Genomic DNA, 25972 nt, shown 5'->3' with positions numbered 1-25972 from the left:
TGCACTCCCATTAAACGCCGTTTTGACCGTTAGGCACACCTGCGTTCGGATCTCCACTCCCCCGTTTTCAAGCACCTTCCCCTGTTACCACCCACAAACGATACTTTCTGTCAATCAAATTAGCAGCCCCTCGCTGTTTTACGAGCGCATGATTTCTGACCGCAATGATGGTGCGCATTGCGAACCATACGCATGCGCAGTTGTGCGAACATCGCTCAGAGCGAACGAGCGGCTCTGAATCAGGCCCAATGTTAGCAGCTGCAATGTTAGCAGCAATTGATGTACCACTGTTGCATAATTTTATGGCCCTCCTCCAAATGGGGCAGTGTCAGACAGCAGATGTGACAACTTAAAAATAGGAACAAAATCAGAAAAGGGAATTATTGACATGTTATCCTAATTGCAATCATGGTCTATTTAAAGGAATTCTGAGGTACAAGATTCTGAAATATAATGGCTTTTGCAAAAGTTCAGTACTAGCCTGGTACATATGATGAGAATAGTGGGTATAGGGATGGCTAGAAGTATATCCATAGATAAATAGTTGGAGCATAGGAGACAAAGGTTAATTCTAAACTGAACATATTAAGACTGTGCTAGAGTTATTAGTAGTGTGCCAAATAAATCATTACTGGTAGTCAGTTTAATTGTTTAATATTGACCTTGTAGATAGTAAGGTGTTCATATTCCTAATGACACTAAGCTATGAATGGTTATTAACACAGAGCTGGATAGTAACTTGTTCCAGGATTTTGAGAAAATGACCAGCTAAGCAGTGAAATGGCAGTAATGTATATAAATGTGGGATAAGCACTTAGGCTGTGGTAATAAGTGAAGTAGCAGCACAAAGTGCCAATCAGCAGCTGCAAAGGTGAACACAATTCTGGGATGCATAAGAAGGAATACTGTAAATGCATGCGATGCAAACAAAGTATCACCATGTTGGGCTACATTCAAAATATATTTACAGCTTTCCTAAATAATTAGATTTGGTCTGTATTTTAGCTGCCCATCCACTAGCAGATATGAAAACGACTGCACGATCAGGTTAACCAGCATGTTTGCACGATGATAGATGTCTAAACGATCAGCGGGCACGCGCATCGCTGGTCGTTTTAGACATTTTTGCAAACGATTTGCAAACAATTTATAAATGATTGCACGATAACGATATCGTTCATTTAAATCGTCTAGTGAATGGGCAGCATTACTGCTGAAAATTCATAAAATTCATCCTTCCAGAGGAGAAATACATCCAGAGTGTACATTTAGAATACACATAAGACCCCAGAACCAAAGGGGTATAATATATACCTCCAAGGATCCTGCAAATAAACTAAATAGGGTTAATATATTTTGCTGCAGTATTTTGTCATGTCCTGCATTATGATCCAAAGTGATACCCTCATTACAAATGGACACAGATGCTGTTATAAGATCCCTATGATCTATTTAAAGTTAGATGTTATTTAGCACTTTGTAAATTAACACTTTCCATTCAGTATTGTATGATTCTACAGATTACATTTTCATTGTATCACCTGTATATGGTACAATGTATTCTTTACTGATATAAGCAGATATAGGATACCTGTAGCTGTAACTGCACACGTTTCCGAGGACTGGAAGGAAACGGCAATACACACATAATGGCTGATGCAGACGTAATAGCCCCTGAGTGCTCAGATAAAAATGTGGATGTTCTCCTGTATGCAGAGTTGTATGAATCTATGTGTCCGCACCACCCCTATCCATACGCTTGACTTCATAGCCATCATTATTATATGTACACACTTTCCCTATCCCTATTCTTTGTAAAAGAGATCCGCACATGTAACTCTGCATATCCAGCAACTCTGTCAATTCAATTCTATATGCCCTCACTAAACTATGCCTATGTGTGAACACCCAATAATACCCCTTCAGCCGCGAGTAGAGATGCAACTGAGGTGCATAGGACTCGGAATGGCCAGCAGATGCGTGCACTGGGCTACGGGGCATTGGCAGGCTACGGAGCATGAAAGATTCATCTGCAAAAATGATTCGTGCTCTATTCTGTGGCGGCCACAAAAGGCATCTCCTGTTTTCTATTGACAGAATTTAGATAAATTTAATATATCAGATCAATTGAAGAATTTATATACAATAAAATATATAGGTATTGTTTATAGAAATGTCTGCTTGTGCTCTGCTTCTATCTACAGTATAAGACTGGAGCCATTATACAATAGACTATCTGCTCCTTGCTGGGGCAGGGGACCATTGGCTCATTTCTTTTACTTATTATTTGTATCTTGTTGCATTCTGCTTGTGATGTACAGTACTGCAATATGGTAAATGGGAAAACGTATTACTTGTATCTTGTTGCATGCTGCTTGTGATGTACAGTACTGCAATATGGTAAATGGGGAAACTTATTACTTGTATCTTGTTGCATGCTGCTTGTGATGCACAGTACTGCAATATGGTAAATGGGAAAACGTATTACTTGTATCTTGTTGCATGCTGCTTGTGATGCACAGTACTGCAATATGGTAAATGGGAAAACGTATTACTTGTATCTTGTTGCATGCTGCTTGTGATGTACAGTACTGCAATATGGTAAATGGGGAAACGTATTACTTGTATCGTGTTGCATGCTGCTTGTGATGTACAGTACTGCAATATGGTAAATGGGGAAACTTATTACTTGTATCTTGTTGCATGCTGCTTGTGATGTACAGTACTGCAATATGGTAAATGGGGAAACTTATTACTTGTATCTTGTTGCATGCTGCTTGTGATGTACAGTACTGCAATATGGTAAATGGGAAAACGTATTACTTGTATCTTGTTGCATGCTGCTTGTGATGTACAGTACTGCAATATGGTAAATGGGGAAACTTATTACTTGTATCTTGTTGCATGCTGCTTGTGATGTACAGTACTGCAATATGGTAAATGGGGAAACTTATTACTTGTATCTTGTTGCATGCTGCTTGTGATGTACAGTACTGCAATATGGTAAATGGGAAAACGTATTACTTGTATCTTGTTGCATGCTGCTTGTGATGTACAGTACTGCAATATGGTAAATGGGAAAACGTATTACTTGTATCTTGTTGCATGCTGCTTGTGATGTACAGTACTGCAATATGGTAAATGGGGAAACTTATTACTTGTATCTTGTTGCATGCTGCTTGTGATGTACAGTACTGCAATATGGTAAATGGGGAAACTTATTACTTGTATCTTGTTGCATGCTGCTTGTGATGTACAGTACTGCAATATGGTAAATGGGAAAACTTATTACTTGTATCTTGTTGCATGCTGCTTGTGATGTACAGTACTGCAATATGGTAAATGGGAAAACTTATTACTTGTATCTTGTTGCATGCCTTTTGTGATGTACAGTACTGCAATATGGTAAATGGGAAAACGTATTACTTGTATCTTGTTGCATGCTGCTTGTGATGTACAGTACTGCAATATGGTAAATGGGGAAACTTATTACTTGTATCTTGTTGCATGCTGCTTGTGATGTACAGTACTGCAATATGGTAAATGGGGAAACTTATTACTTGTATCTTGTTGCATGCTGCTTGTGATGTACAGTACTGCAATATGGTAAATGGGAAAACGTATTACTTGTATCTTGTTGCATGCCTTTTGTGATGTACAGTACTGCAATATGGTAAATGGGGAAACTTATTACTTGTATCTTGTTGCATGCTGCTTGTGATGTACAGTACTGCAATATGGTAAATGGGAAAACGTATTACTTGTATCTTGTTGCATGCTGCTTGTGATGTACAGTACTGCAATATGGTAAATGGGGAAACTTATTACTTGTATCTTGTTGCATGCTGCTTGTGATGTACAGTACTGCAATATGGTAAATGGGGAAACTTATTACTTGTATCTTGTTGCATGCTGCTTGTGATGTACAGTACTGCAATATGGTAAATGGGGAAACTTATTACTTGTATCTTGTTGCATGCTGCTTGTGATGTACAGTACTGCAATATGGTAAATGGGGAAACTTATTACTTGTATTTTGTTGCATGCTACTTGTGATGTACAGTACTGCAATATGGTAAATGGGAAAACGTATTACTTGTATCTTGTTGCATGCTGGTTGTGATGTACAGTACTGCAATATGGTAAATGGGAAAACTTATTACAAACGGATAGTAGTGGACACAGTTGCAGTTATAAGATCCCTATGACCTATTTGAAGTTAGATATTATTATACACTTTGCAAATTGACACTTTTCTTTACAAATGTAACAATCTTCAGGCGACACTTAGTTGTATCACTTGTATCTAATTGTAAATCTACAAATAGGATAACTATAACAAAATGATACGACCAAATGCAGGGTGGAGTTAAAGGGGGGGAAAAAGGGAAGGATACAGTGAAAAGAAAGTAATGGAAATTTGCTTAGAGGGAGTAAGAAGTAAATCAGTATTCATACATATACACTGCTGGTGAGCGGACACAGGATCAAGGTTACTGGTAGGGGATGATAGAGGTACAGAGGCACACTGGTGACAGGGATTGTGCTATGCGTAGAGAACATGGCAAGAGGGCTCTGCCCATGAGTACTTACAGTCTACAGGGATAGGTGTACCCAAGGAATGGGTATGATATACCGGCGGCCGCATGGCCGGCGGTTCGATTCCCGTCAGCGGCGGCCCGACAGGAGCAGAGTTAGAAGCCGCGGAAGCCCGACAGCGCTGGACATCCCGATCGTGGATAGGTAAGTATACACTAACCTAACCCCCCTAACCCTCCTTAGGGGTGCCTAACCCTAACTTCCCCCCCAAGTGCCTAACCCTAATCCCCCCTCTAAGTGCCTAACCCTAACCACCCCCTTCCCCGCTGCCTAAACCTAAGTCCCCCGGGGGGGTGCCTAACCCTAAGTCCCCCCCGGGGGTGCCTAACCCTAACCCTCCCTCTCCCTAGCCCAACCCTAACCCTCCCGGGGGGTGCCTAACCCTGTCCCCCCCGGGAGCCCTAAACCTAACCCTCCCCCCTGCGGCGCCCGGCATCACGATCGAAGGTCTCCCGGCGTCGGGGAAATGCGGGCGTCTACATATAGATGCCCAGCATTTCACCCATGCCGGGATAAGACAGTCGGGAAGCCGGCTGCTGGTATTTAGGCAGTCGGCTTCCCGATTGCTTCCCGTACCCAATATGGTGAACTGGGAAAGAGAGCGGATGTGAAGTCTGAAGTGTAATGAGTTATGATGAGGGCTGAGCTGAGATGACTCTTTAGGGCTCATCTGAAGGTGGGATACTGGAAAAGAGTCTGATAGGTACAGAAAGCGAGTTTCACAGCAGTGTTGAAGCACCGAAAATATCTTGGATGTAAGTGATCAGAGTTGGGGTGACATGCAGTCAGTGGATGAGCGGAGAGGGGGGGGGGGGGTATGAAATTAAATTGGAGATAAAAGGGGAGAGGTGTGATTGAGCACTTTATATGTGAGAGTGAGGTGTTTGAATTGTACTCAGAGGTGAATGGGGTGCAGTGAAGTAGTTGGCAGAGGATAATTTCAACATAGAGAGGTAAATGAGACGGGCAGCACCATTAAAAATATGCTGAAATGGTGAGAAGCGGGTGAGAGGATGGCCAGAAAATAAATGGTTGTAGTAGTTCTGGTGGGAAAAAAACAAGTGCATTGGGAGAAAGGGTCTGATTCCACAGATAATGCAGAGGTGGCAACGCCATGATTGTGTGATTTACTGGATGTGGGGAGTGAAGGAAAGGGTGGAGCTGAGGATTACACCCAAGCTGCGGACTTGAGGGACAGAAGTGAGAATGGTGTTGTCAACATATAGGAGGTGATTCAAAGGTGGATCCAAATGCCCAATGTTTTACTTCTGCGCATGTGTCCCGATGGTTACCTGGGTGGTTGCTGGGGGGCGGCTAATGGGGGCAGGCATGTCAGGGGCATATCAGTGTCAGGGACTGCGTCGGAAGAAGCAGTATTACTGACACTTGTGGTTATATATGTCTGATGTCCGAGCAATGTTGCTCCTGCGCACATTGGCGGACTCGCACTTCAGCCGATGAGCATCTCAACAGGACACCCATATCCACAAAGACACAGTAGCAGCTACGACACCCGCTACTGCGTCCATCTCTGAATCACCCCCACCCCAGAGAGGGAAGTGAGGGTGTCCTAGATGGGGAGAATACAATGAGTTTGGATTGGACATATCAAGTTTGTGAAAGCACTAGGATATCCAGGAGGAAATGCAGAAAGACAATCATAAGCGTAGAGGTAGTATTAGATGCTAGAAGGAGCTGATGAATCTCTACGCATGGTGGTTTATCCTTCCTTGCCATGAGCAATAAGCATAAGCAGTCTAACTGCACGTTTCCAATGGGTTGGGTATGAGATCCCAACAGTCAGAATACCGACACCGGCATCCTGACGGCCAAAATCCTGACAGATTTAGGTAAGCATTCTAACTCTTACCTTAACCCTCCACATAACCCTAGTCCACCCCTCCCGAAGACTAACCCTGACCCTCCCGTTCTGCAGCTTAACCCTAGTCCTCTCCTCCTGCAGCCTAACCCTAACCCTCCCCCTATTGCTTAACCTTAACATTCCCCCTAACCCTAATACTTGCCGCCAAAATGTGTCAGGATTCTAACCACCACGATGCTGCTGTCGGTATTGTGACCATCTGGATCCTGACTAAATCTCTTTCAAAGAGCACGAGGAAGGAACTGGACACACACATAGAGCATCTCTTGTTTTCTATTGACAGCAGTTAGATAGCTTTGATATATCATGTCAGTTGAAGAATAAGAAAAAAGAACAATAAAAAGCACTGCTGATTACAGTTTAATATAACATACAAATGGCCATATATAAAACACATAAATTAAAACACAAGACAATTTACATAAATGACAATGCATAGGTAAGTACTTCTGGAATATCAGGTTAATATCTGAGCATGTAGTTATATAAAGCAGCCGAGATAATAGCGAGATAATAGCAAGCTGCCGACAACTCCACATATGTTGCTATGATGTGCAAGTGAACATATAAATACAATATAGTAAATGAAACAGCTCCACACTTCACTAGACGTTTCTCTGGATTATATCCCAAAATGACAAAAAGTCCAAGTGTATTTTAATCCATACCATTTTATTAGGTCAAGGACCAATTGAATAACAGTACTTTTTGTTCCTTGATGGTTGGAGAGGACTTGATTATAAATATATGTGAGTACACGATCTCAAGTTTTAATGTCCAATTAATAGTTGGGAAATTTCTCATAGAGAGATAAAGATCCTCCCATTTCCCTTAATGGGATAGATATATTCAGCCAGGTACAAGTAGTCTCCGCTATCCTTCACCCATTTTGTAAACAGAGATATTGGCAAGAATCTTATTAATGCCCAGGTGATGGTGTTCACTGAGAGTGATCTTGATGTGGTTACTCACAGTGAAGTTGATCCAACAGAGCGCTCTGTTTTGGTGGATGATAGTGTGGAGCTGGAGCCTGTAACGCGTTTCCCCGCCTTGTGGTATACCTCAGCGGCTTCCTGAGGTATACCACAAGGCGGGGAAACTCGTATGTGGAAATGTCGGCAGCTTGCTATTATCTCACTATTATCTCGGCTGCTTTATATAACTACATGCTCAGATATTAACCTGATATTCCAGAAGTATTTATACCTATGCATTGTCATTTATACAAATTGTCTTGTGTTTTAATTTTATGTGTTTTATATATGGCCATTTGTATGTTATATTAAACTGTATTTATTATTATTAAGACAGAAGGTCTCCAATCAGCAGCGCTTTTTATTATTCTTTTTTCTTGGTTTCTACTGTTAAGAGGTGTGGCAATTACCTCTATTAAGAAGCTACAGCGTGGATTGGGTACTAAGATCGATATCTCCATATTCTGATCAGGCGCCTAGGTGTGTGTGTTTTGGTGCTTGTTCAGTTGAAGAATAACATTGTTAACACACAATATTGTTAGGCACAAATTGTGTCCGAGCGTGTGTATGGTGTGTTCCTCACCAGTTTTTTTGTCATGAGATCTCTTTACACTCGAAAATTATTTTGCCTAATGAAAACTCAGTATGCTGGGTACTATTTACTGGAATAACTCCTGATACTTAAACTATCTGTAGCCATGGAAACAAACTCTAAACAGCATGGATTGTAACCATGGTTACATATGCAGTTATATGAGTATCAAGAGTTATTCAAGAGTTAATCCAGTAACATTTATTTATTTATTAACAGTTTCTTATATAGCGCAGCATATTCCGTTGCGCTTTACAATTGGAAACATTTATAGACAAAACAGGGTAATAACAGACAGACATAGAGGTAAGAGGGCCCTGCTTGCAAGCTTACAATCTATAGGGAAATAGGCATTGATACACAAGGATAGGTGCTATATATTGCAATTTGGTCCGGCCCGAATGCAGAGTTTCTTGGTGGGCTGCATGATCCAGTCACACAGGAATGTCGGCCAAATGTCAAGAGTATGTGAAAGAAAGACAATATGTGAGGTTATGTGTGGACTGTGAGAGGGGATGTAATAAGACATGGAAGCTATGAAGGTTATGTGGTCAGTTCTGGAATCTGATAAGCTTGTCTGAAGAGGTGAGTTTTCAGGGAACGCTTGAAGGATTGAAGACTAGAGGTAAGTCTTATTGTGCGAGGTAAGGCATTCCATAGAGTGGGTGCAGCCCGAAGAAAGTCCTGTAACCGTAAATGGGAGCAAGTAATGCGAGGGGATGAGAGACGCAGATCTTGTGCTGAGCGGAGAGGTTGGGTTGGGAGATATTTTGAGATGAATGAAGAGATGTATGTTGGTGTAATTCGGTTAATGGCCTTATGTGTAAATAACAGTATTTTGTATTGAATATGGTAGAAAACCTGCAACCAATGGAGGGACTGACAGAGCGGGGCAGCAGACAATGAACGTTTGGCAAGGAAGATAAGCCTTGCAGCTGCATTCATAATGGATTGTAATGGCGATAGCCTGTTTTTGGGAAGACCAGTAAGGAGACAATTGCAATAGTCAATGCGGGAAATAATGAGTGCATGGATTAGAGTTTTTGCAGTGTCTTGTGTGAGATATGGTCGAATTTTGTATATGTTTTTTAGATGTATGTAACATGATTTTGAGACAGATTGAATTTGGGGAACAAAGGACAGTCCAGAATCAAGGATGACACCAAGGCAGTGAGCTTGTGGGGCGGGGTGGATTGTTGATCAACAGTGATAAAGAGATCAGATTGGTAACTGTTATTGGCCGGTGGAAATATAATTAATTCTGTTTTAGAAATATTAAGTTTCAGGTGGCGAGATGACACCCAAGATGAAATGGCAGAAATACATTCAGTGACACGGACCAATAGAGATGGTGATAAATCTGGAGAGGATAGGTAGATTTGAGTATCATCCACATACAGATGGTACTGAAATCCAAGAGTGGATTAGTTTGCCAAGAGAAGTGGTATAGATTGAGAATAGCAAAGGACCCAAGACAGAGCCTTGCGGTACTCCAACTGATAGAGGTAGCGAAGAGGAGGCAGAATCAGCAAAACAAACAGAAAAAGAGTGATCAGATAGGTAGGAAGAGAACCAAGAAAGAGCTGTGTCCTTAAGACCCAGGGATTGTAATGTTTGTACGAGAAGAGAATGGTCAACAGTGTCAAAAGCAGCAGAGAGATCTAGAAGAATTAGGAGTGAGTAATGGCCTTTAGCCTTGGCAGTGACCAGATCATTTACTACCTTAGTCAGTGCTGTCTCTGTGGAGTGCTGGGAACGAAAGCCAGACTGAAGTGGGTCCAATAAGTTGTGGGTGTTAAGATGTTAAGAAAGTGTGTGAGGCGGGTGTAGACAAGTCTCCCCAGTAGCTTGGAGGGGCATGGGAGCTGGGAGATAGGACGGTAATTTGAGAGAGTGTTAGGGTCAGAATTTTGTTTTTTCAGAATGGGAGTAATCACTGCATGCATGAACAGTGATGGAAAGATGCCAGTAGAGAGAGAGAGATTACAGATTTTAGTTAGGGTTGGGATGAGCACAGGAGACAGAGCTTTACTGATTTGTGAGGGTATAGGATCTAGAGGAGAGGTAATAGAGTAGGAGGATGAGAAGAGTGTAGATACTTCATCTTCACTTGTGGGGTCAAATAAAGAGAATGTGCCAGAGGGTTCAGGTAGAGAATTGAGCAGGTCACTAGCTGAGGAAGAACATACCATTTCATTTTGGATATTATCAATTTTGTCCTTGAAATAGGAAGCAAGATCTTGTGCACAGATAGTAGCAGGTGGCTTGGGTGAGGGAGGGCAGTTTAAATGTATTAAAAAGTCGCTTGGGGTTAGAGGCTTGAGCAGAGATAAGAGATTGGAAATATGTTTGTTTGGCAGTGTTCAGAGCATTACGGTAAGAGTGGTAGATCGTCTTATATGTGAGGAAATCACATGGAGTGCGAGACTTTCGCCACTGACGTTCTACCTTACGTGAGAGTTTTTGTAGAGTGATGATTTAAAGCCACCACTGTGATTGTCTGTTCGGATAACGGGTCACTTGAACATTAATGTAGCTTTATTTCCTCACAGTCAGCAGGCAAAACTCAAATAGAACATCATTATCGTTCAATCGCTCATTAATTGTGCAGTGAATATGCCGGCAACGACCAGCGATGCGTGCTACCGCTGGTCATTGTCAGCATCTGTCATCGCCTCAACATACTGCCCAACATCGTTGTGCATGTTCGGGGATGAGGGAGGGTGTCTGCACTGTGGGCACAATAACCACTGCACAGTATAATGAACGATTGAAAGATAACGATGTCGTTAACGTTCAGTCGTTCATTAGTCGTGTAGTGAATATGCGCCTTAACACTTCTTTCCAGTATGATAAACAGTCATTAGTAACAGGAATCAGCAACTACTGCATGTGACAAAGGGACTATGACTCTCAGGTTGGCAGCAGTGTGACTAACTCAGACAATGGAAAGCAATCACTTTATGTTACAAAATGAGCCAAAACCAAGTGCAATGATTCCCCAGAACAGCCCTAAACAAGCCAACCTCACGGTGAGGGGTAGAATAGACAGTCATGTTAAGCAACATTTCTTACTAATGAAAACCACAGGGATGATGACATTTACAATTATTAAATAAAACTTTTCAGCTTACTTTATACATAGTATGTTTTTGCTTGTTATCAGTGGAAGTGATAACTATGGTTAGCAGAATAACCTCTATTTAGCAAGGGATCCCACTTTCGAGAAATTAGAATAAGTGAGTAGAGTCTTCCAGGAAGACAGAGCGGCTGCAAGACCTGGAACTGACACGCAAGCAATTGTCAAAATGGCTGTTACCAAAATCTGGAAAGCAGCAATATGCCAGTGGGGCAGGAGCCCTTCACCTACATGGAACCCAAGTAATAACAATAGGAAATGCAGCAGGTGTTCTGTTACAGCCTACAGTGCTCATATGCAGCTCTGTTAGAGAGAGAGATACGGGAGTATATTTCCATGTAAATATTTTCTCATGCAAAATTTCCGATAATAAAATGACTTGGGAGTCTGGTTATAAATGAACCTGAGTCATGTAATGCAGTTTATGTAAACAGTAAAGGGCTTCAGAGAAAAACACAAAGCATGAAAGTCACACCAGATATGACGCTACATGTACTTACAGGCTGCTGATTTCTGTGTACATATTTAGGAAAAATCCTCCAAGCAAATATCCCACTGCTGGCCCAACTATGGCCGCTGTATAAAATATACCTAAACATGTAAGAGAAAATGAAATATTAAGTGACATGAAATAATGTCCGAGGATACAAACTGTAGTAATATTCTGCACACACTATGATTTTGGACAACTTGACCAAACTGACCATTGTATAGCTGTCTGCAGCTTCCATATCAGATTAAAATTATTCCTAATTGGGTGAAATGTGATCAGGTGAGGCAGAACAAAGGCTAGCTAAACAAACACATGTATGGCTGATCTATAGGCAGAACAAATAGATGGCCCTCAATCCCCCAGTGTGTGATCATACGACTGACCCTGTTCTGTGTAGTACCTGAAACACTGCACACTACGCACAGAGTTGTGTGGCCAAATAACTTACACGTAGAGATGAGCGTTTCGATTTTACTCGGTTATGTTCGGATCTCAAAAACAGCAACTTATTGGCTATCCGGCTCTCACGTGTTTTGGATAGCCAATAAGATGAATCTGAACTTGCGCTAATTTGGTGAAAGAACCAAGTCAAAGCTCATTTCTACTTACAAGTCCTGATGCTTGCCAGTTGTGCCAAATAACCAGATCATACAGTAACTTGTGTGGCGTCTTATATACTATGCTGAATATTGGGTGCTCTTTAGAAATGAGCCCTACTTTTATAATGATCAAAGCCCGAGAAACCACTGCCTCACTCATTTCCTGTCCAGCGTCATCCAGACACAGTCTGCACCAAGGAGAAACTGGAAGAGGAACCTATGCATACATCGGTATGCAGTCAGGAAGCCGATGGTCGAAATGCCGAACGCTGGCTTCCCGACGGGACTAATGATAGGCAATGAAATCCTGACACCTATCATTATCCCTACGCCGGGAGCCCAACGGCCGGCATACCGAACGAAGGTAAGCCGGGCAGCGGGTGCGGACAGGGAGAGTTAGGTTAGGAGCTCCGGGGGGGGGGGGCTTAGGGTTAGGCACCCCCCAGGGAGGGTTAGGCGAAGGGGGGGTTAAGTTTAGGCACTCCAGGGGGGGAGGTTAGGAATAGGCACCCCCCCGGAGGGTAGGTTTAGACTGCAGGGACGGGGGGTTAGGTTCAGGCACTTGCGGGGGGTTAGGGTTAGGCACTAGGTGGGGAGGTTAGGCACCCCTAAGGGAGGGTTAGGAGAGGGTTAGGTATAATTAGTTTACTTACCTATCGGGATCTTCACTGCTGCCAGTCTTCCAGCGTCGGGGTCATTCATACCAATCCCCATACATCCTATGTACCCTCTCTGACACGCAGTAAGTAACTCAGGCACCCTCGCCCTGCAAATTACATTGCTCTGCAATTTGGCAGATTATACCTATCAGGGACAAGAAGTTGTCTCAATTGATAGCTTGTTCTTTAGAATTATTTATGTCCCCAGATTTATTTCAGCAAGTATTTTACTGAATAACAATAAGTAACAAAACACAAAGTAATTAAACCTAGCTACACCAAACATTCTGCTGTAGGAGCAGTTTTCCCTCTGCTTATACCACCAGCAGACTCAGATGAGCTGATATTTATAGATTGCTCTATGGAAGGCTTACATTTTATTTATTTTTTGTCTTTTATTCACAAGAGAAAATGATAGTCAAATTCTTAATACAACAGCTATGTGAGTGGGAAGAGCACAATGGGTCTTCTGTTTTAAATTATACCAGAGGCAAATTGTTTTATATTTACCTATCATTTGTAGGAAATTATTAGGTGTGGTTATCAGCTTGTTCTTAAAAATTAGTTAAATGTAATTTAAAATAATATACTCTAGTATTTTTGACAGTTTGTTTTGTTACTTTAGAACTACATTTTGTACATGTTGTTGTGAATCCAAGGAAGTTATTTAATCTTGTAGTTTTTAAAAATGTCCTGGTGGATTGAGGTGTTAATACCGTAGAGCAGAGACATCACTACACTGTCCACCCTAAGTGGGGCCGAAAGCTATATCTATCTTCATGCATTGCAGTACAGTAGCACTAAACATTATTTGTCATCATTAACCAGCTGCATGTAGGCCGATTCATAGTTAGCAACATTTGAAAATAGTTTCCAGGGAGACTGTTAGCAGAGCTGCTGCATTTAGGCATGTGATGCACAATACTACACGGCAGGCCTTGGAGCACTCCATTCCCCATTGTGTTATGCTTATTGAATCTCATTTGATTACATTGGGGTGGGCAATAAGCGCCCCCTCAGTTGTTGCAGAACTACACATCTCAGAATGCTCTTCCACATTTTCGCTATTTGCTCATACTAAAACTGTTGCAATGCATGCTGGGATGTGTAGTTCAACAACAGCTGGAGGGCCGCTTATAGCCCACCCGTGGATCATTACAACATACTATGCACTTCAATAAATAATAACTTACACAGTCCAGAAAGTAAGATTGGGATGTAAGGATGTAAGGATTGCACTTAACATGTCAAGAAAAATAAATTGTATGATGCTGATCAATAATGAAACATGAACAAATGTCAAGGAATAATAATGTTTAGGGATAAACATTTAAAATCTGCCACTGTTCCTGGAACATAGGGACAATTGACAGCTACTCTGTGTTGGTTGTATCAACTCAGCTGGCATTGGATTTCCGCCTACATAGAGCTCAACTGAATTGATTGAAATGTTGTATCAGAATTAACTTAAAGGAATCAACTCGTTTAAATGTAGGTATGCTTTCCAAACCTCTATAACAGTGGAGATACGGGTTCTCGCACAATTCTGCTTCCAACTGAACTCCATGAGAATAGGTATGTACTGAAAGTGAGCACTTGGGAGGCTAATGTAGAATTAAGTGCAAAATGCAGCTTAAACCTCCATGTAATATGTGAGTTGCAAAAATTGCTCTCTTTCAAAGCTATGCTGCCACAGGTATGCATCGTGTTTTGTTGGCTCTTGCAGCCCTTCGCTGTAGCCTCGGCTTTTTGATCAGTCCAGTAGTAGCCTTCAGCCTTCCATGATTGTCACTGCTTAATCTTTCTTGTGTTCCCCTGGCACATATTTTTTTCCAGGCTCTGGTTCAAATATTCATGAATTCTGGGTAAAGGAGGGAACTACCACTTCTAACTACCCGACTGGCAGCACTTATCTCCAGGGGGCAGGACAATGACTGAGGTACTGCCTAACTCACTTCTGAACCCCCTGAAGGTAGTAGCACCACAAAGTCTTGAGATAAGAGACACAATGGTCATAATAAATGAGCCTACTCACTACTGATGAGTTAGCTTTGGTAACCTCCCTGAATTAACCACCTGCAGTCTTCTCATGAGATCCAAAGCTCCAGGCTCAATGATACTGTAGGTGTTAGCCAGCTACCTGCGTACACAGTCCAGGGATCTGTAGCAGCAATTGCCAGTGCTTATCGCAACCTGGAAGAGATTTCCAATCTAAGCAGTATGATTAGCATAAGTCACCTCGGGGTGGCTGCAGCTCTGTCAGAACACATGCACATGTGCATTACACATTATGAACATACACATTATATTATATACACATACAAAGGAGAAAACATGAAGTGTCTATCTGAAGGAGAAAGGATCCCAATGGGCTTCACCTTTATTTGAACAGTTATGGTAACAACCTCTCTTATAACATGGGGTAACACAAAGGGGATAAAGTGTCTCGGCCACTGTCCATTTTCTGCGGGAAACGATAAGCAGAAGTTGGAGGGCAAGTTTAACCCCTTGTTTCACCAGTTATATGCTAAACACAGTTATCATAGTTTTATGTTATCCCATGTGCACCTCTTATTTACTTTATTCTCATATTTTTATTAGCCTAATTTTAGTTCATACCCCTGAGATATTGTTAGGTGATTACAAAACCATACCTACTGTATAATCAGATAAATATGTGATAATACTCTTATAAATACCACATCTGAGGAGTGTGACTAATGCTGAGCATACACTATACCAGGGGTCAGGGAACTTTTGTACCTTTTACCCCAAAATATATTTAGATACGCCGACGTTACCCCCTTGATTTGAAAGGAAGGAAATCATATAGTAGTGCCCCCATAGTTATTCCCCTGTAGTAGTGCCCCCATAGTTATTCCCCTGTAGTAGTGCCCCCATATAATGCCCCTGTAGTAGTGTCCCCATACAATGCCCCTGTAGTAGTGCCCCCATATAATGCCCCTGTAGTAGTGCCCCCATATAATGACCCTTGTACAAAAAAACCACTTACCTTAATCCCCGCTCCTGCATCCGCCGCCGTCCTGTCCGCCCGGCTGCTCCTCGGAACTATGGGAGAGACGTCATGACATCTCTCCCATAGTGTGTATGGAGAGAGGCAGAAGCTAGAGTTCAGAAGAAAACTCCAGCCTCCGGCTCACGCGGCGCTGCAGGGAAGGAGCCGGGTGCCCCCCTGGTAATTACATCTCAGCGGGGGTCCGGCTTAGAGCCTCCCTGCGGCACAGCCGGCATGCATATGGAACATTCTATATTATAGAATGATTTGTAAGGGGCATTACTGCGTGGCATTAATGTGCGACCTAATGTTTAAAGATCGGGCATGGCTGTGTGGCAAAATTGTAAAGACTCTGCATTACTGCGTGTAATGTGTAAAGGGCATTAATGTGCGGCATAATGTGTAAAGGCTGGGCATGGCTGTGTGGCATCATTTGTAAGAGGTTAGGGGAGGTCTGAGAGTTATATAGGGAGCTCTAAAGCATAAATTATGATGGGACCCAGAAACGGTCAGGAAGGACCCCATTTTTTTAAAGTGGAGGGACCCTGGGACCTACATATTTTGTCACTCACCGCGAATCGCCCCGATAATTGTAGCTTGTGTGCGAGTGACCGAGGGATAAATATCGCTCGGTCGGGCATGACGGATCGGACAGCATGCCCATCCAATGCGATATTTGTGAGTTAAAATGTCGGCCGCATAGGGCACAGTATGCCCAGCCATGGTCGACAGACAGATATTTCCTGGGAAATGTCCAGGGAAATGTCTCCTCCCCCGGAGGCGGAGCACAGATGTCTGGGCTACTACACTGTGAGATATCTCACAGTATATGCCACCAACATCTCCCGGCTGACAGGCTTTTTATCTGGCCATGTATGCCCACCATTAGTAATGCTGTTTTAAATTCTGCAGACAAAAACACATAATTGGGAGGGGGTTGTCCCAGATATACCCCATGATTTGCCCATAAGCTGTACATAGAGAAAACAAATGTACAGCACTGTGTCATCAGCATTAAGAAAAAAGCAAAAGCTTATGAGAACAGCCTGGCAGACAACAGCTGGACATAATAGCATAATCATACAACATATAATCAGAGATAATAAAATTAACAATAACTCCAGCTCACAGAGACCTCTACTTGGCTGCTAGAAGGAATTATAGATGCAAAAGCTAGGTCCTGACTCATTCATCTGAGGATAAAATAGCAAGAAGTGCCAGCCTCACTTAGAAGTCTGTGTTCTAATAATCGCGGTACTGCCGCGATTATTATGTACCTAACTCCCCAGGGATATTTTCATTTTTAATACAAATATCCCAGCTATGTACTACAGGGAACTCGCAGGGACAATGGTTGCGGAAACCGCTGTCCCCGTGAGTTAAATGCCCAGGCATTTAGGAAAAATCTTTCACAGAATTGAAAGACTTCCCCGGTGGAAGCTGCCACTGCGCATGCGCACAGCGTCAGCTTCTGGAACTGGCCGAGGGCTGCAGGGGATAAATCAAAAGATCTCTCTCCTGCCCCTGGAGACCCTATAGACAGACAATAGTTTACACAGTAGTTTACACCATCTGAAGATGGTGTAAACTACCGGAGCTAAATTATTCAAAGCTTTGCTTTTTGGAGTTTAGTACATAGGGGTCAGATCGTAGTCCCCATTGATAGTAATGGGGACTGCGATCTGCAGCGCTAATTTGCACTTTTTGCTAGAGAGGTGCGGGTTCGGTTTAATTCGGTACTTATCGCCAAATTATCGCAAGTTCGGATTAGTTCGGATTTCTCTTATTGGCTATCCAAAACACGTGACAGCCGGATAGCCAATATGATGCCATTTTTGAGATCCGAGTAAATCCGAACCGCACATCTCTACTTTTTGCCAGAGTTTTCTGTGAAATCTCCTGCATTGTGCTATTAGTACATAGGAACAATACATAAAATGATGCAGAAACTGCAGTTTCTGCATAATTTTATGTAAAAAACAGCTTGATACATAGTCCCCTTAGTGCATATGATTTTGCCACCCACTTCATGTCCAAAGTACAGTCCATGCGCAGTGACAACTTATCACTTAATGCTCCACCTCACTCTCCCCTTTCTCCCCCTCATGGGCTTTGTCCTCTATAACATTCATCTCTGTGGTTGAAGTCCGCGTGCCCTCTTCTCCTCCTCACCCCCTTCCATCTGCCCCCTTTACCCCATTTCCTTCTGACCTCCACCAATCCTTCCTCCTTGAAGCATGCACTGAACACTGGGGCAACTTATCTCTCTCTTCTGGTACCTTCCCTTCATACTTAAGCATGCTCGGGTTTCCCCATTCTTAAATTATGAAATCCTCCCTCCTCACAAACTACCGTCCCATCTCTCTTCGTCCTTTGCCTAAAAGCTCATTGAGCGGGTGGTGAACAAATGCCTCATCTCCTTCCTCTCTTCCCTCTCCCTCCTAGACCCTCTACAATCTGGCTTGCTGTCTTTTCATTCCACTAAACCACCCTCTTCATTCCGCTGAAACTGACCACCTCATGGCCAAATCCACCCCCTCTTCCTACAAACCCTCCACTCCAGTAGGCATAGCAAAACAGCTATCTCCTATTGTGCTACCTGCATTTTCAACTGCTCTCTGTATCTACACCCATCTTCACCATCCTCAGCTACCCCTTCCTGTAAGGGGTCCCCCATGGTTCTGTCCTTGTCCCCCATCTATTCTCCCTTTACACATCTTCCCATAGCAAGCTTGTCAGTTCCTTTGGACTTTGTAACCATGTCTATTTCGATGATACCCAGATCTACAATGTATAATGAAAAACAACGTGAAAATTGACAAACATTTTATTGCTATGTTGTCACTCATTACAGTGGTCACGGGTAGTGGGGCACTGGGCAATGGTGACATTATGCGGGAGCCCTGGAGTCATCCCTCTTGACCTGTGAATGGTATGTGCCTCGGTGGGGCTGGGTTATGGCCAGGTGCCTGTCTCTTTGCTCAGCCCATATCCTGATGCTCCATGGTGGTTCCCACGCTGCCTGTGTGGCTTTCGTCTTCCAGGGAAGTACAAGGTGCAAGTCAGCAGTCACAAAACAGGCTGAGGGTATTTCAACATTTATTATAAGGGCAGGGTGTGGCGTCCTGTCAAAAGACCTTAACATGAACACTATGATGTTATTTAAAATTATAAGTTGCCAAACTGTGTGGCACAATGAATAAATCATTTGTTTGTCTGCATTTAATTTGGGTCCTCAACAGGTCTATTCATTTACATCCTGACTCAGAAGGGAGAGAACATATTCTCGGGTTGGGTATGAAATACCGGCAGTCGGGATGCCAGCTGTCAAAGTACCGACAGCGGCATCCCGATCCTCGGTATCCCGACAGGGGCTAGGTAAGTATCCTAACCCTCTCCCTTTAACCCTCTAACCCAAACCCTCCTTTTCTGCACCCTAACCCTCCCTAGCCCGCACCATAAATCTCCCTGTTAGTGCCTGCACCTAACCCTCCCCCCTTAGTGCCTAACCCTAACTCCCCCCCAGTGGTGCATAAACCTAACTTCCTCTGTCTGTAGCCTAACCCTAACCCCCCCCCCCCCCGGCGTAGCCTAACCCTCCCTGTGGAGCCTAAACCTAACCCTCCCCCTCCCGCGGCTAACACCTAACCGGCCCCGCTATACTTTCGATCGGGATGCTGGTTGTCGGGATTCCGGCATCGGCATCTCCACTACTGTCGGTATTCCGGCACCGGTCTTCTGGCCAGAAGTGGGGATTCTGGTGCCGGGATTTCGAGAAACGGCATCCCGGCTGTAGGTATCTCAACAACATCCCCATATTCTCATGGTATAGTATACTTTAACAATTTTATTTATAAAAAGATACACAGGATTTATACACCATGAAACAAATTATAAAGCGTATCTGGTGTGAGATTTCATATACAGTATGGAGGTTGTGATGACCTGCATTTCCATTTGGGATTGACAAAAATAACTACTCAAAGTGGCTCTAGCACTCTATTTTTTATTTATTTGTATTTGTCCATTATAAATATTAGGAGATGAATCTATTAAAATGTTTTTGATATAGTGCTTTACTTCATTATAATGATGGCTCTAGTAGGCCGGCTTACACAGCTCATCGTGTAGTAGAACTGTCACTGTTTCTCTTCTCTTTCCCATAACTTTGCTCATTCTCAGAGCCCCCATGCCCATAATATTTAGGTTTGATAATTACCTAACAATGAAATAGGAGAAACATATTGGGAAGTGATATGTGTGATGTCATTGGATAACAGATATGATGTCAGTAGGAGATGCCAGTATGTCTGGAATATAGGGCAGGGAGCAGGTAAACAGGAAGCAGACACTACCCCCTGCATCTGATGATAGTCTGCGATGGACAATTAGGCAAAGAAAATTGTTGGTGTTTTAGGCATGTAGCCAGAATGCACTAAGTGCATCATATTGAGTTACTAGAAGTATATACTGTATAACGATGCTTCTTTGGGTACATACCCAAACTGATCTGATTATATTGATTTAAATCTTTTTGCTTCATATTTAGACTTAAAACAAACTCAACACCTTTCTTTCAGGAGATTTACCATAATTAATCAAGGCCCTTGTTCAAATCTAATTATTTTAGTTTGTATGCAGGAATTCTCTATAGTTATATGCCAATGTGATATGTGTATTTGTTTTCTTATACCTGTACCAAAAAAACACCATGACCTGTACCAAAAATCCCCAGGACCTGTACCATTACCTTTGTAGCAGTGACAACCCATGTATAGATTCACCACACCCTGCAAGAGGGTGAGGAAGTTTGGGATGTTCCACAATACATATTTATGAATGGGATAATATACAGTACTGGATATTTTGAGGAAGATGAAAAATGTGAATAAAATAAAGTGGATGGAAAACATATATAGATAAATACAAATAAGTGTCAAGCTTTAGATTTGCACTAGCTTTAAAGGGATTATACACTTTCCCCATATTCCCCTGCAGCTCTGATAACCGGTGGAGGAGAGCTGGTCGTGCTGTGGTACCATACACATCACAGCTGTCAGAGCAGCTGGGAAAGGAGAGTATACTACAAGCAACTTCTGAATGGATCATTTGTTTCTCTCTCACTATTTACATACTGTGTGGGAATGTAAATGTCTCTGCCATGCCTTTAATGATAATACATAGGCACCACATAGGACACACCATGTCAGACAGGTAATCTGTATGTAGACAAATAGTTCACTGAGGAAAACGTGCAGATATAGGTCTCCTATTTACTTTTGTTCACATTCACATTTACCAGCATATTTGTAGCTTTATATTCGACAAAATGGTTATTTTCACTTATGGTACAGAGGACTGTAAATTATTTATACTAAAATTGCTGGAGTTCCTGTAATGGGACGGGAACATTCTTGAAGCCTTACCTATAGAACATGAATAACTTTGTAACCTTAGCTATAAAGAATGTACACACAACATGTTATTGTGCATTTCAGCTGACTACTAGCACTGAAATATATATTCTACAAGGAAATGGAGGAATAATGTAGACAAAATGAGTAACTGCATCACACAAACTGTACGGAACTCTATACTCACCAATGTACACTGGAGAATAGCTTGATTTAACATTTTCATCTAAGTAAGTGACTCCCAATGTGTAAAGAGGGGTGGCTCCAATCCCGTGAAGAAATTGTCCTAACATGAAGACATATCTGTAGTGAGACAGACTCAAGGCACTTTCTTTGACTTGATGGGTCTCATTAGAGAGACATACTCCATTATCTTCTTCAAAGTTCACCTCGTACACACTAGTGGTGAAATGTGGCAGTGCAAACACTATAGAACCGATTCCCATAATTAGTACCCCCCAGCCCAACCACCGAGGTTTGTGGCCATTCCCCCCAAAGTAACTGACAAATGTCAAACACACACAAGCTGCTATATCATACGAGCTGGCAATCAGTCCGCTGTGATAACTGTGTAGATCAAATCTCCGCTCTATGGATGTGATGACAGTATTGATGAAACCGTTTACTACCATGCCCTGTAGAAAAGAGGCCACACAAAGGAAAAAGAGCACACCTTTGGATGTGTTAAAAAACTGTAAGAAGTTAGGTTTGATAGCACCCCAGCCACACAGGTTTTCATTTTCAGAGGGTATAAATTTAATTTCGCAAGGGTCATCGCCATACAACGTTTTCTTGGTAGAGGTCTCATTGTAAAGAGGGGCAGTATAGGAATCTGGAGAGCTGCTTGCATCAGAATGAATTGGCGTTTTTGACAGCAGTGCGTCTGCTAGCTCACTGCCTTCTGGGGTAATCAGGTCATAATCACTGTCGCTTTGAGAAGGTTCAACAAAACGGAGCAGCTCTTGCTTGGAGATAAAGGAATTTTCAGGGGATAAGTGATGGAGCATTTCCCAATTAAAAGAGCAGAGTGATGTCTTCACTTTCACTGCAGAGCTGAATGTTTTATGCACTCTGGAGAAGGACAGGTAGAGTCGAAAATGTCACCTGTGCAAAACAAAAAGTAACAAGTAAATCATATCAAGAATGCACAAGAGAAATGTGTAATCAAGTCCCTACTCTGGGCTACATGCTTAAACATATTGCTGGATTTGCTGCAGGGATCACAGCCCAGTCTTCCCTGCATCTCTGTACAACACTACAATTCTCGCATGATAAAAATATGAAATGACAATTTACTGGCTAGCAAACAGGGAAAGAGATAATATGGAAGGGAAGATGCATTTATATAACTTATAGAACTATTACAGAGACATTCTGCGTGTCATTGTATAGTATGTCTTAATACTATTAATATTTTGTAGTTACTGTAGGTAACATCTGAAATAAACATAACACAGAAGATTAAATATACTGTAGATAATGGTAGTGCAAAACTTCCTGTTATACTCTGCTTCTGGGATGCAGTCAGGATCCCGATGGTCAGAATGCCGATGGTCACAATACCGATAGCGGCATCCCGACTGTCTCAATCACAAAAGATTCCAACGGTGAGTATTAGGTTAGGCACTAGGGGGAGGGTTAGGCTGCTTGAGGGGATGGTTAGGGTTAAGCCTGGATCAGGTTGTTCCGCCGTCTTATCTGACGATTGGTAAGTGCATACACACTTACCAATCGTCGACCCGATGTGTCAAGCCTGACATCACAACTGGGCAGGCATTTACATGTGCCCGCCCAGTTGTGATGTCAGTCAACAGCGGCCTCTGCAGCAACTGTATGGGTGGTTGGCTGACGGCCCGTACGCACAGCACGATGTGCAGATATATCTGTCATCGGCTGTGCTGCACAGCCGACACGATATGTCTGTGAACGACATCATTCATAGACATATCGCTGGTACACACCCGCTGACCCACACAATTGAACAGCCGATATCTTGGCCAGTGTATACCCAGCATTGAGCTGTGGGAGGGGACAGTTATGGTTAGGGTTAGGACCGGGGTTAGAATACTTACAAATATGTCCGGATTTTGACAGTTGGGATGCCACTGTCATTATTCTGACCATCAGTTTTTGACCGCCCGGATCCTGTACCCAATCTCTGCTTCTATATCTATCATTCTATCAAAAAATCTGAAAAACCACAGCTACAGAAATTATCTAAAGAGCGACAAAATAAACAAGGGATTTAACAACTTTTTTTTTTAGCGATAACTTACAGGATGCAGTCATAATTTCAACATTTACAATGTTGACAATCAGAATTTCGACACCCCAATGTTGAAATGCTGACATGCCAACAGTTAAGGCTAGCCTGCGGGATGGGTTGGTGAGGCTTCATATGGATAAAGTTAGGGTTAGGCACTAGGGAGAGGGTTAGGATTAGGGTTTAGCATTACTCACCGCCAGTACCACAGTAGGATCAGTCAGAACTCACTGTCAGCTGACCACCAGAACTGGAAGACACAGCTGGTGCGGCCGGAACCACTGAACAAGGTAAGTCAACGCTGGACCACCAGGAACGCTTTGTCAACAGTGTAATAATGTCGACATTTCATCAGTTTGAATTTTGACATGCTGTATGTTGACAAAATATGTAACCCATGGTTACCTATCTGATATATACAGCTAGAGGAAGTTTAAGGGTAACTATCAATTTAAGTAGTAAGTCAACTTCTTAACTATGTTTTATAGACCTTTTTCTGTTTTTTTAACAAAGTGAGTGAAAATATAATTCTTAGTATGCTGTGCAATTGAAGCAATTGAAGCAAAAAAACCATAGGCTCCTGGTTAAACCAGCAATGAATTAGTCTACCCTGACAGTCACTGCAACATAGAAACATAGAGTAAATGGAAGGCTTAAGTGTTCTTCAGTCTCACATATAGGAAATTTTAATTAAAAATATATAAAAAGTTTGGTTATGTGTCTAGTAAATAAAAGGAATGTTTAAAAACAAACAAACGTGTTACATGCCATTCAGATACATTGTATCATCCCTGAAGGTAATTATTTAATTAGCCTATGGTCATAAGACCAAGGCCCTCATTCAGAGCCGTACGCTCTGAGCAGAGCGCACGCTCTGAATGAGGGCCGGCCTCCATGAAAATGGAGCGTCCTCCTGGACGCTCGTATAGCTGTGGGTCACCACCCACAGGCTATACGAGCGTGCAGTTTGATGGCCGCGATGGTCTTGACTGCGAGCCGGAGCCTGCAGTTGAGGTTTTCAACCACAAGCTCCGGGGTGATTTTGGCTCTATCAGAGCCAAAATCACTCCCACTGACATCACTAGTGATGTCAGTGGGCCGGCTTCTGACGGGAGGCACGCCCCCGGCACGCCTACCAAAGGGGGCGTGCTGTCAATCAACATCGACAGCACGCCCCCTTTGATCAGACACAACGAGCGAAGGACTTTCCTTCGCTCGTCGCGTCTGGCGCATGCGCACGACGGAGCTCCCTCCGTCGTGCGCATGCTCAGTCCAGAACATCGACCCACTTGCGAGCGGACAGCCGCTCGCGAGTGGGTCTGAATAAGGCCTCAAATCTATAGATAATTTGGAAAAAATATGAGATATGGTAAGAACTTACCTTTGTTATCTCTATTTCTACGAAGTCCATAGGGTTCCACAGGATACCTTGGGGGTATAGGTGATGACGTCAGGCATCGGGCACCATAGAGTTAAAGTTTTCAGCCTCCCAGGATGCACTAGGGTCCCCCTCCTATACCCCGCCCCCGAGCCAAGGCATCTCAGTTACGTACCAAGCCATAGGCCGGAGGAGGAGAAGGAAGAGAGAAAAAAGATCTGGACACACACAAGAATCACATTCTCACCAGAGGGAGATGGAAAAACCGGTGACCAGAGTAAAGCCCATCTGCAGCACAGGTGCGACAGGGTGGGAGTCCTGTGGAACCCTATGGACTTCGTAGAAATAGAGATAACAAAGGTAAGTTCTTACCATATCTCATATTTTCTACATCAGGGTCCATAGGGTATCCACAGGATACCTTGGGGATGTCCCAAAGCAGTATCCATTAAGGGTGGGGACGCTCCTGTGATGAAAGGAGAATCCGCCGCCCGAAGGAAGCATCCTGAGAGGCAAAGGTGTCAAACGCATAATACCTCACAAAGGTATGGATAGAGGACCACGTGGCAGCCTTGCAGATCTGGACTGCAGAGGCACCACGTCGAGCTGCCCAAGAAGGACCCACAGACCTAGTGGAATGAGCCCTCACAGAGGAAGGAACCGGAAGGCCTTCAAAAGTCTGCTTTGAAGCAGGCCAACCCTTTTTACGGAAGCCATAGAGGACAAACAAGGCGTCCGGCTTCCTAAACGAAGAAGTGCAGTCAACATAAATAATTAAGGCCCGCACAACATCCAAAGTGGCCTCACCCATGGAAAGGTCAGGTGAGTTAAAAGCCGGCACAACGATTTCCTCGTTGATGTGGAAACTTGAAACAACTTTGGGAAGGAAACCAGTACTGCCCTGTTCCTATGAAAAATCAGAAAAGGGGGTCTACAAGAGAGAGCCCCTAAGTCAGAAACACGT

The 25972-nt window shown here is 43.0% G+C and overlaps 1 protein-coding gene across 1 annotated transcript in view; it reads right to left on the bottom strand.

Moving 5' to 3' along the window:
- The window catches only part of SLCO4A1 (solute carrier organic anion transporter family member 4A1), a 65677-nt gene extending 41495 nt beyond the window's left edge, over positions 1-24182 (bottom strand). The window contains exons 1-3 of the mRNA XM_088482934.1: positions 23828-24182; positions 21555-22471; positions 11687-11777 (exon numbers count right to left, since the gene is read on the bottom strand). Coding sequence (XP_088339060.1) covers positions 11687-11777; positions 21555-22374 — 911 coding nt within the window. The 5' untranslated portion in view covers positions 22375-22471; positions 23828-24182. The remainder of the gene's footprint in view (positions 1-11686; positions 11778-21554; positions 22472-23827) is intronic.
- Between the last annotated feature and the right edge of the window lie 1790 nt (positions 24183-25972).

Source organism: Taudactylus pleione, unplaced genomic scaffold (assembly GCF_031769625.1).
Source record: "Taudactylus pleione unplaced genomic scaffold, aTauple2 ptg000018l, whole genome shotgun sequence".
Classification (NCBI taxonomy): Eukaryota; Metazoa; Chordata; class Amphibia; order Anura; family Myobatrachidae; genus Taudactylus; species Taudactylus pleione.
The sequence above is the reverse complement of the archived record's forward strand: the minus strand, read 5'-3'. Positions and strand labels throughout refer to the sequence as shown.